This window comes from Danio aesculapii, chromosome 23, assembly GCF_903798145.1.
Source record: "Danio aesculapii chromosome 23, fDanAes4.1, whole genome shotgun sequence".
In the NCBI taxonomy this organism is placed as follows: domain Eukaryota; kingdom Metazoa; phylum Chordata; class Actinopteri; order Cypriniformes; family Danionidae; genus Danio; species Danio aesculapii.
The window spans coordinates 39,450,169-39,463,003 of NC_079457.1; the positions used below are offsets into that span (position 1 = coordinate 39,450,169).

Sequence of the window (12,835 nt, forward strand, 5' to 3'; positions counted from 1 at the left end):
AAGGCAGTATGCAAACATGCAATGAATGCGTGGTGGCGTTTAAAGACATGAGGCACAGAGCACAGATGATCCTGACAGTTCTGGAGATAATTAATAATATAATAACACTAATATTGAAACGCTTAAGGCATTTTAGAATGACCAAAACAACATTTCAGATGTTTTACAGTGTGCTCACCCAGCTGGTTTGTCCATTCATACACATTTTCCTCATCACATGATCTCTTATAACAAAATCACATGACTTTAATGCGCATACTGGAATTTCTTTGGTAAAGTGTTTCTATAGTAGTTTATGCACATCTTTTCTTATCAAATAAAAAGTTTATCCTACTCAGTTATGTGCATTTGTTTTTTATGAGCATTTTAAAAATGTATGTGCATCTTGGTGTTTCCATCAACTGTTTTTTTATGTCAATATAGCTGTTGTTAAAAAACAAACTTGACCGGAGAATCTGTAAATGCAGCTGTAAGTAAACTCTAAGTAGACATATTTAACTTATTTATAATGTTGACTTAATAGAACAACTAATTACGAATCATTAATAAATTTATTAAAATAACAGTAAATTATCTCAAATCAGAAATGTTTTTCCTATAGATGGCAATGCTGTCAAAAGATAGCTATGTTGGGTTGCTAATTGATTATAATTATAAATCTGTTTGTTTTTAAGGTCCAAAAAAAAACCCTGTAATTTCATGTCAATCCAACATTAAAAATGACAAAAAATGGTTTGGCAATCTCTTATTTATCTTGCTAAAATGCCCTTATTACACTGAATTTCCCCACTCAATTCCTCCAGTCTGAATTTCTGATTTATATTCAAATCCTAGTTTCTTTTTGGTACTTAATTCAAATCAAAGGAAAAGAATGGGATTAACAACACATTAGCAATTTAGCTGTGAATAATAGAAATACCACAGTAAACTATTTGACCCACACACCACATGACCAGCCTTTAGTTGAAAAGGTACATTTTGTAAGAATAGGCAAAAAGATTTCTCTTTTATATTAAAACAATATTAGTAAAAATCATGTGCAATGAAAACATTTGGTCAATTTCTTACTGTAAATATATCAAAACTTAATTTCTAAGTAATATGATAAGTACTATGCATTGTACTCTCAATATTTATTATATTATCTCAATATTTCGATTGGTTTTAACCATCAGAATCCAGATTTTCAAACCGTTATCTAGGCCAAATATTGTCTTATCCTAACAAATCAAAGGGATGCTTATTTATTCAGCTGTCAGAAGAGATATCAATCTCAATGTTAGACAATTTACCCATCTGACTGGTTTTGTTCAATGATCACAATTTTAAACTTTTTATTTTGCTTTTAAATTCAAAGATCGTAATATCATAATAATGATTTATGACAATGTAGGTCAGTTTGATTTTTTAAAAAGAATGTATTTATAACAATATAAAGGAAACTAATGTGGAAATATTTCCAAAACCAAGGTTTCAGGGAAAATAAAAGGTCATTATTGAGCTCTACATTTAAACCTTTTTTCTGTGTTCGTGCGTTCATTACCCAGCTGGGCCTTGCAGCTCTCTATAGTTTTATCCAAACTTCTGGTAGGTTTTTTGGGGGAGGTGAGGAGAACTGTTGCCCCTTGTTGTTGCTGCTGCTGTTGTTGTACAGCCTCACTCAGCTCCTTTAAGTCCATTTCAGCTTTAACACGATCTGAAGAAACACATCCAGCAGGAACATTCAATAAATAAATAAACAGAAATCCTTTCAAAGTCCCTTAATCTTTCGAAGTCTATTAATTAATTCAGTGGCCAAATTGACATCGCTTCCAAACAGATATTTCAGATATTCAAGACCGAATACTACAATCTCAAAAACTGCCAAACTCACATTTAAGCAGAATACTGCAAATCGAAACAATGTTTTACATCAAATGTCATATAAATGTTGTTTCTTATGGTCAAATAACATAAACATAATATCATAAGAATTTCTAACAACCAATAAAGTGTAATGAAGAGCTTTCGGAAGTAAAAATACTATTAATTTTCTATTATTAGGAATTCTTTTTTAACAATATGTGACAAACCTTTAAAAACAGACCTCTTGAGAGTTCTCAGGCTGTAAATTGATTGTATATGCTTTTGTAGAACCTATATTTTCTTATTAATAAACTTATGTTTAAAACAATCCTGTTTATAACCAAATTTGTGCAGCAAAATTACATTATCCATGGTGCTGTGCAAAAATTCCACCAATCAGAGAGACACAGTTTACAAAGAGTAATGTGTGTTAATGCAGTAATACATAATTTGCATAATAATTTGATCTACCAATGTACACATTTTTGATTAATACAATTCTATTAATTTAAATCATACATTTCTAAAAATGCTACTATTGTGAATTTCTCTGTCTGGCTCACGGCACCAAAACTGTTGTGAAATTTTAAGACGAGCCAAAAACCAGGGAGAACTTTCGGGTATCTTCAAAGCAGAATCCTTTAATAAAAAGAACTCAGCATCGCTGTGGCATCATCGAAAGAAACTCTCAACTGGTATAGCAGACACTCAGTTTAAATACATTTTTACAGATATTGATACCTGTAGGTGGGGACAGTCTAAAACAAAGCATGCAAATGAAGTGTTGTTGTCGGCAGGGTAAATTGCATATAAGAGCATAACAGCATATAAGTACCCTTTCACGATACATTTTAGCATGAAAATTACATACTCTATTACAGGTGGAAGGCGGGGCTTATTCTGTCTTAATTTTAATGGAAAAAACATTTCTGTGTGAATGAGGCCTGAGACTGTGCTTGCTAAATCTAAAACCTTTGATTAGTTTACTGGTTTAGTGTTTTTCAAGTTTCTCACTTAGCGGTCAGTGCGGTGATTTAAGACTCACCCAAATTGAGGTTAAGGATTCCTCCTGTGCCTGAGCTCCTCTCCTGTTTGACCGGTGTAGTTAGCAGAGGCTTAGGGCTGCCACTTGTCTTCAGAGATGCAGGGGACGCTGTGGACAAAACAGTAAAAATTTAGCACCCACTATTGTTTGCTAAAAACTTAAAACTTTTTTATGCCAAATACATGGTTACTGGACATAAATATGTGTTGTCAGTGTATTCACACAACCATGCTGATGTTTGGCTGTGAGACTGAAAATACAAGTCTGACCCCATGGAGGTTTGGTGGATTACTCTTAGTTTTGAAGTTAAATGAGTGTAAGTTTGTCGGCGCCAATGGTGTAGTGGTTAGTGCGTCGACCCGAGTAGTGACCCAAGTTCGATTTTGCCTCGTGGTACTATGCCGATCCTTCCCCTCTCTCTGCTCCCCATGCTTTCCTGTCAATACTCTCTACTGTCCTTTACAATAAAGGTGAAAACCCCGAAAAAATTATGATTAAAAACAAAAAAAAGTATGTAAGTTTGACACCCAGTGGTTGAACTAGGTATTGCATTCCTGGATCAAAACAAACGCAAGCGCAGGTTGCCATATTGAGGTTTTCTTGCAGCTAAACAACAGAAAATGCTAACAATGTGAGTTTGAATGCCACTTTACATGATATTTTTGCCATATAATGAAAGCAGCAGCAGATGGTTCCCCTCAGAGCTTGAAAATAAACCATTTGAAAATTTGGAAAACTTAAGATCTGTTACTTAAAGCCAACAAATATCAGTGATTCAGCTTGTACATTTAATAATGTTAAAGAGGTTTAATATGTATCAATTAGGTAAACCGTACCATTTTGTGAGAAAGTGTACTATTCTGTGCTTTTGAATCGCTTTATTTAAAATTCTGTCGTGTTTCGTCTGGTGCAAACAGCCAAATTGCTTATCACTGCAAATGTAGCATGTTGTTAGGACACGGGGTTACAATGTGACCTGCTCACCTAATGTTTACGTTTGTAATATTTATATTATTTGTTAATTAATAACTTCATTTGGAACTCTAAATCTGCGTCTCATTTTGGAGTCTGCTACTGTCCACCAGAGGTCGCATTTCAGTCATGAGCGCATGCTTTGAGAACCTTTCTGAATGAACAAATGAAATATGCTGTTTTCCATAAAGGCAACCCCGGGTGCTGAAATATAATTGTCTAAACTGGCATTGTCTGGGTTAAAGCAGCAAAACAAAGACAGACATTGCGGCACAGAACGCTCATTTTCAAAGCAGAATATCTGACTTCAACATTGTTTTTCAGATAAACAAGAATGTTCTTAAATATTTGCAAATATATTATGGGAGGAGTCAAAAACGTACATAACAGCACCTTTAATGTGTGTTAAAATGTACCAAAATTGGCTAAATCGCTTCACTACAGATTGCTTTGTGAACAAGCGCCACTAGGCTACGTGTATGTGTCTTTTTTTTTTTAAATGTAACATTTATTCTCTCGCTCTCAGTCATGTTCCTTCTACAGACTGTTTATTGCTATAGCTGCAATGTATAGATATTTCTACAGTACGCTATGCCTTGATGACACATGAACATGCAGCTCTTTTGCATTTAAAAAGATACACACTAAAACAGCTTTTTTTAGACATGTTAGAACAAGTGATCTGTGGGGTATCTTGAGGTGAAACGTCAGACAGATTCTGAGTACACCAAAGACAATACAATATTACTTGTACAATATTAATAATACAATATAATCTTGTAAAACGCAGCATAATAGGCACCCTTAAAAAGGGATAGTTCACCCAAAAATGAAATTTTACTCACCATCAAGTGGTTCCATACCTTTATAAGTTTTCTTTTCTATTGAACTAAGAAAATCTTGTAAGAAACAAACTGTCTAAAGCCAAAAAGATAAAAAGATTTTTTTTTAAATGCAACCTGTAACCACTAACTTCTATAGTAGGACATACTATGAAAGTCAATGGTTACAGGTTTCCAACATTTTTCAAAATATCTTTTTTTGTGTTCAACGAAAAACGCAAACAGGTTTGTGAAAAGCAAAGGTTGAGTAAATTATTTCTAGTTTCATGTCAAATATGCCTTTAAATCTAGCCAATCACCTGTACAATCCATTGAGTCTTCACCAGCGCTGCAGTGACTCGACGACATTTTCGCCCCCCGTTCGTCCTGCTCCAGGTCTGACCCGGTGTGAACTGAAGAATTGGTGCTCATTGGTGACCTGGGCATGTCCGTCACAGAGATCCGACATCCCCCTCCTCCCGACATCACAGACTTACCGAGGAGCATCTTGGGGGATGCCGTCATGTCAAAGTTGAATTTGACTTTGTCCTGTTTTTCAGACTTCACTGTGCCTTTTTTAGGGTTATTAGGGTCCTGCAGCATCTGGAACAGGTTGTTGGGTGTGTAAGCCGTTCGGAATGGGGCATAGTTGAACACACCGTACTTCTTGCGCACATTTTCCACGTAGACCTCCATTTCTTGCATGGCGCTGTTGAAAATGCTTTTGGTCTTCTTCACGGAGAAGGGGATCTCCTTAGACATGAGGTAACAATTGTTGATTGGCACCCAGGCTCTAAAAGGTGAATGAAAGAAAGGAAATTGTGTATTTTAATCTAAATAAATGTAAACAAATGTAGTTTTTTTATTAGAAATATAACAAATCCTAATACATGAAACATTAGGATTTATTGTGGAGAAGGTCTGGATCAGGGTTGCCCAAAGTTGGTCCTGGAGAGCCAGTGTCCTGCAGAGTTTAGTTCCAACTCCAATTAAACACGCCTGAACCAGCTAATCAAGTTCTCCCGGGTACACTGGCTGTTTCTCAATTCCAAGAACGCTAAGAGCAGACTCATGTTCTTGTGGAGATCGTACTTGCCAAGTTACCTCGGAAGAACAAACTCGGGAGACCGTGAAAGCAAAGAATGCCTCATGTGAGAAATGAGATGCAGCATTCTTCCTAATGGTCACATGACCTTCACGCATTTTAAATGAAAAATTATTTAAACATGATGGCGATTTATTGTTTTTCCCCTTTTTAATAAATATATACTGTGCATGAAGACCTTACAAATATATGTTGCACAATACAAATAACACAAATTTTAATACGAATTTCAGCAAATAAACACCTCTAATATATTTGTGCTTTTAAAAAGATTTTCATGTTAATGTTTACTTTCACCTTCTCATTTAGGGGAACTCCTGAGATAAATAAGTTATATCTCTGAACTTTCATAATAAACAGGTATAGAAGGCTGGCTTCCCACCTCATTTATTCAGCCACAATGATTTCGTCAATGCATCCTCGATATCAAGAACACATCCGGGAACTTTCACACGTCCTACGTTCTTGAGTTTTGGAACTAAAATTTGGCGGTTTATGATGACGTTATTGAGAAACACATATTGAGAAACAGCCACTAGAAACTTCCAGGCAGGTGTGTTGAAAAAAGTTGAAGCTAAACTATACAGGACATCGGCCCTCCAAGACCAAGTTTAGAAACCCCTGGTCTGGATGATACAGCTGACGAAAAATTATTTTCTAAAATAAATATTCAAATATTTCTCAAAACTACAAAACAATACAGTAATATTGTAAAATATAAAATATCAGATCAATATTTATTTTTGACAATAAAATACATTTTTAAAGTACTATTTTAACAAGTTATTCATTTTAAAATGACCTATGAAGTTAGTGGTTTGTTTTTTCTGTGTAGTACACACGTTAGAATTTCACAATTTTACTTTATTTATTTATTTATAATTTATTCATGGTAAAATATTTTATTCAAAAATATTGTGTTATGACTGTTTCATTCATAAAAGAATCATTCTTCAGGTCAAAATGGGCATTGTGAATGTAAAGCTCTGAATCACTCAATCACTTTTTTACATTCCAAACAAAATCACTATTATTAAAAGGTGCAGTAGACAATCTGTGAAAATGCTAACATATAATATCATATTAGCATTGAGAACAAATCCCTCCCTGCTGTCCAAAGCCATATCTCCTGAACTTGTAAATGCACACACTGAATAAATGACCATAGACAACCTTATAACACTAGATGATGTCATTCACCAGTGAGAAAACTTTATAGTACTTTATAATACGGCAATTCCAAACGTAAAAACCTTTAAAGAATTGTATTAAGTCTAGCTAGTTTTCAGTTGTGCAGCAAGCAATACTTGTCTTTACGTGCAATATTTCATGCATGCAAGGATATCCATGGTGACAGTGTGGCTGGCTCTGCTGACAGTTTGGGTTACATATCTGAAATTCTTATTTGGACGAATATTTTTTAGTCCTATGCCTTATCCAGAATACAAAAATACATTTAGATCATTTACATGAATCATTTCTATCGGAATGTGAAGAAACTTTCAACCAGCACAACAAAAAATGTTTCTGAAGACACTCACCTACTGCACCTTTAAGTGAATCCATAATTCCTGAAAATCAGTATGGAAACAAAAATAAGAATAGCAAATTCACCTATCATGCTGCCCAAAGAACCGTGCGTCCACCTGTCCATCCTTGTCCCTCAGGGCTTTAGCAGGCCAAAAGGGAAAACCTTTCAGTTTGGCCCACACCAGAGGATGAGGCTGAGACTGCATGAAAACATAAAAGATATGACCATCAGCTACACCTGAAAAACAGTCCAGATGTTCAACTGGATCAATCTGAATAAGCTTAACCAGAAACCAGCACTGAACTCGCATACTGTATATCAGAGGTCTCAAACTTAATTCCTGGAGGGCCATAGCTCCAACCTCCTCCATCTTCACCTGCTTAATATTCTCTAGTAATCTTAAACATCTTGATTAGATTGGATCAGGTGTGTTTCATTAGGATTAGAGCAAAACTGTGCAGAGCTGCAGCTCTCCAGGAATCGAGTTTGAGACCGATGCTCTATATAAACAGTACAACTTTTAAAAGTTGATCCTCTTACACAAGGTTCACAGAACCAGTTGTCCCTCTTCTGACAGGCGGACAAGTAACACTCCGGACAAACCTCGATTTCGTTCATCTGTGGAAATGTTTGAATTGTAATTAATTTCTATATTTAAACTGTTATACATTTTGTAAGGAGATCAGAAAACTCACTTCGTGTTCACAGATCTTGACAATAACTTTAGCAGTTGCTGTCAGCTTGTGGTTCCCTGAAATAGACAAACTGAGACTTAATAATTGATGCGAGGAGAAATAAATGTGTCAGAGATTAAAATGGGCTTTTGGACAATACAAATGTATCCTGTTAATTTAATTTAATTAAAAAAAAATTCTGAACAATAAGTGAAGTCTATCATACATTACCACCATGATTTACAGAAAATAACACCAATAATTCAGTGTAACAATAGAGTTTGTATTTCAAACAATTTGTTCAGGAACATTAGATCAAGAATCATTTGATGACATGTTAAAAGACACTATTTAAGCATCTTTATAATCGTTATGATCTGATACTACCCTTTAAAGCTCAAGATTTTATCCCTTTATCACCAGGAATTTTCATATATGTTATTATAAACACATTAAATTATGTCATTATAATTATAATGTACTGCTCAAACAAATAAAGGGAACACTTAAACAATACAATACATATCTAAGAGTTCCCTGTTTTTTTTTTGAGCAGCATACAATAAAATGTATGCACACTTAATATTTGAATGTTTTAACAAATACAGGTCAGAGGATATGTATAAGCATATTAGGAAAAAAATGATGACAATAAAACATTACTTCACCCATATTTTTGAGTTTTTTACTTTTTATTTAATATTTTTTGTGTGTATAAAATTTACTTTTGTACATTTATTTTGACCCAAAGTCCGAACGCATACATCTAGATTTTGAGCCACATTAACAATGATTTTATAATCCAGGACTAACCTCCATTATAAATGATACAGTTGTGTAGAATCCACTTCACGTCAGCCAGAAATGCTTCTGTGCAACCATACATTTTCTTCTTGATATTCTACACACAGATTTCTCAGTTATCTTTTATTTTACATACATATTCAAAAACACATTTCAGCAGAAGAGAAATTCTGTTTAACCCTTCACATGGAACTCATTGAACCCTAGAGTTTTACTGAGTATTATTAAAAGCTAAACATAAAAAAAAAAAAAAAATTTGTAATAAATGAAAATGAATTTACCATATACATTCACCGGCCACTTTATTAGGTACACCTCACTAGTACCGGGTTGGACATCCGGCTGCACATCCATGATGCCAATCTCCCGTTCCACCACATCCCAAAGGTGCTCTATTGGATTGAGTTATGGTGACTGTGAGCCAGGGCAAGCCAAGGCCAGTCGCGTTTCCACTGTCACTTCCGGGGCCTAATCGGGCCAAAGCAGGGCTTCCTCTGAGCCAGCGGCCGCCCTTTTTCAGCCTGCCAAATACCTTGGGCCAAAGAGGGCCAGCTGGGGCTTCAGGGCGGAGTGAAAGGAGAGGCGGACTTTGCCCGAGTCTGGTAAAGATGGCATGCCGCCATTACACTAGTTTTCCAATCACACATGAGTACATGCGCCAAACAAATAAATAAATAAGGGAAAGATAAACATATAGCTGGTCAGTTTAAGATGTTTATAGAATAAGGCGATTCCATAATACACCTTATAGGCTAGGGGTCTTTTTGCTTATGATCACCATTATGTTTCCCTTCTAAATGTAAGGCTGTTGCATAAAGTTTTAATTTACAAGTGACATTTCCTTAGTTGCTGCGTCCTCCTTGATGTCTCAATAACGCATAATAATCTTTACACCATATTAAAGACACAGCAGCCAGTAAAGGTTGTCGAGAGTTTTTGTCAAGTTTAAAAGGTGTGTTTGTGCATGATACACACGTTTGGATGCCTGTATGAGAGTGTGAGACCGGGTAAAAGATGCCGCGAGCTCCGTTGATGCTGCGAGCTGCTTTTTTCTTTTTTTCTTTCTTTCTTTCTGAGATAATACAAAATATAAATACAACAGAAGGACATAGAACTTTACAAATTTCGTGTCCACTTTTGTAGGCTCAAAACAATAGGGTCATATCTTGTAAAATAGCATAAGCTATATTGAAATAATTTAAAGAATTACAAATATCGGATATAATAAAATCACATTAAATAAATAAACCGATATAAAACAAACAAAAGCTAGCTATAACAATGTATGTTTATACAATTCCTAAATTAAACCGTTTTAAGCCATATATAACTATCATTTTACAAAGGCCTATCTGAAAAAAAGATTTTAGATATTTTCTAAAACAATAAAGAACGGAGGAGGTTTAAAATATTATTTATAAAGTATTTGGATAAGATGATATTAGTTAAATCGTACAAACAGAGCATTTTTTGGGTAAGTGAAAGCAGAAACCATCTCTTCTGTCATCCAGTCCTGCACAGCGCCGCTTCACAAATGCATTGGGGAAAACTGCAAATACAAACTGTGTTCTTTGTCCTTAAACAAGTGTTTGTTTTTATATGATGTGGTAAAATGTAAAAATGAAATTTTAAATGTAGAGCTTTATTAGTGAATAGATGTTGAGCGCAACGAAATATAGGCTATATTTTATTACTTGCTTTTATGTGCTGAAACACTTAACACTTTCCTTTACTTAAGATTACCGAATAATATGCAGCATCCTTAAATTATTCTTTTAAATAAAGGGGAATTACCTATTAAGTGTCATATAGTCTAGGGAAAAATTTATATGTTTTAGGTCTCTCCGGAGCATTTGTGCTGAATGTTTGACTACGTCTATCAAAACGAGGATGTTACATTTCATGCAGAGTTATTACCAGAGAATTTCTGTGGTTTTATATTATGGATGAGTGCGCTCACTGCGCTGGGTTCCTCCGTTAGTGGCGAGACCACTCAATGCACGATGCCAACATTCGGTCGGCAAGTAAACAAATATAATGAATGGAAATACATAGGCCTGTGAGTATAGACATATAATGCTGTAGCGTACAGTAACGTGCCATTTGTTTGTTTCGGTTGTCTTCATTTTAATCGTTTTGTGATGATGCGATGGTGTGCTTATCTGCCTGATTCCTGCTGAAGTGGGTGGGTTGTGTGACGTTTGATTCGGGGGATGCTCTGGGGGCGAGGTTTGCGAGCCAGGGCTTTTATCAGGCCGGGCCAAACACCCGGGAGGTTGAGTAGTGAGGTCGAAATCATGTCGCATTTCCGCTGTCGGGCTAGTAGCTTGCATCACGTGACGTCGGATCCATGCTTTCATGTTGTTGATTCCAAATTCTGACCCTAGCATTCGAATGTCGCAGCAGAAATCGAGACTTATCAGACCAGACAATGTTTTTCCAATCTTCTATTGTCCAATTTTGGTGAGCCTGTGTGAATTGTAGCCTCAGTTTCCTGTTCTTAACTGACCGGAGTGGCACCCGGTGTGGTCGTCTGCTGCTGTAGCCCATCTGCCTCAAGGTTCGACATGTTGTGTGTTCAGAGATGCTCTTCTGCATACCTCGGTTGTAACGAGTGGTTATTTGAGTTACTGTTGCCTTTCTATCTGCTGGAACCAGTCTGGTCATTCTACTCCGACCTCTGGCATCAACAAGGTATTTGCGCCCACAAATCTGCCACTCTCTGGGTATTTTCTCTTTTTCCGACCATTCTCTGTAAACCCCTTGAGATGGTTGTGCATAAAAATCCCGGTAGATCAGCAGTTTCTGAAATACCAACAACCATGCCACGTTCAAAGTCACTTAAATCCTCTTTTTTCCCCATTCTGATGCTCGTGGTTTAAACTGCAGCAGATCGTCTTGACCATGTCTACATGTCTAAATGCACTGAGTTGCTGCCAAGTGATAAGCTGATTAGAAATATGTGTTAATGAGCAGTTGGACAGGTGTACCTAATAAAGTAGCCAGTGAGTGTATAGTTCCTCACCCAATAGATGGTTAAACTGAAGATTTCTAAAAATATCTTATTAGATTTTGTCCACATTTAAATGCAAAAAGCTTCTTGCAATACAGAAAACCTGCAATTTACCTTCTCAAGAGTGCTCAGATCCATGGGGTGAAATATGTATTCGGCATAATCTGGGTGCTGATCCAGTGACACTGGCTTCTGAAATGGTTCAGTCTGACGAAACAAATTATTCATAAAGAAACACAGCAGCAGCAAAATCAATGAAACACTGTTACATTTAAACACATACTGTCAAAATGAAAGCATGGCATGATTAAATAATTTGACTCACCCCTGGCTGTTTCATCTTTTGCAGTGCAAACTTCAGCAGGTAGGACAGCTGCTCCAGATTCAGCATGGTCATTGCTTTACTCTGAGTCTCAATGCATTCAGCCACTGTTATTTTCTGAAGCAGAAAGTGAAATTACTGTACTGTTTATGTAAATTACAAAACACACACAGGTCTTAATCATTCGTGTGTAAACAGGCATTCTTGAAAAGTGCATTGCACTAATATGTTGATATATAAGAAAGTGTACCAATATATGTTAATTTCAAAGTAACTATATTAATAAAGTGAATTAAAATGCAATTATTTATAAATTAATAGAAATAAATCAATTATTTGTACTGGTGGTGTAAGAAGAAAAACTAAATTTCATTTGCTTTAATTAAATGTATGCATTGTACATTGTAATACATTGATGCCAGCTGTAAAAACTAGGATCTGTACCAGAACAAACTGACTTGTGCTCAAAGTTCAGACTTCAAGATATATGAGAGGATTGTAAAAATTAAATGAATGTTGTCAGAGCAAATATCTGTAACCTAACACGTTTCTGAATAGTATCATTTATAAGCAAAAGCATCTTAGCAAAGTAGCTAAATGTGATAAGAAGCTTATCACAATTAGCTTTCCAAAACTCAGTGAGATTGTGCTGTAGTTGCCTATGTAAGCGGCTCCCTTCATAAACAGCACACTTACTGATACA

At 35.7% G+C, this 12,835-nt stretch overlaps 1 protein-coding gene across 5 annotated transcripts in view; it reads right to left on the reverse strand.

The window, feature by feature from the left end:
* The window catches only part of prkcbp1l (protein kinase C binding protein 1, like), a 53,534-nt gene that overhangs the window by 18,527 nt on the left and 22,172 nt on the right, over nt 1–12,835 (reverse strand). For all 5 annotated transcript variants that reach the window (XM_056448880.1, XM_056448878.1, XM_056448876.1 and 2 more), the window contains exons 5-13: nt 12,136–12,249; nt 11,925–12,017; nt 8,807–8,894; nt 8,015–8,070; nt 7,860–7,937; nt 7,403–7,518; nt 5,004–5,476; nt 2,891–2,998; nt 1,544–1,696 (exon numbers count right to left, since the gene is read on the reverse strand). In XM_056448880.1, the coding sequence (XP_056304855.1) occupies nt 1,544–1,696; nt 2,891–2,998; nt 5,004–5,476; nt 7,403–7,518; nt 7,860–7,937; nt 8,015–8,070; nt 8,807–8,894; nt 11,925–12,017; nt 12,136–12,249 (1,279 nt within the window). The remainder of the gene's footprint in view (nt 1–1,543; nt 1,697–2,890; nt 2,999–5,003; nt 5,477–7,402; nt 7,519–7,859; nt 7,938–8,014; nt 8,071–8,806; nt 8,895–11,924; nt 12,018–12,135; nt 12,250–12,835) is intronic.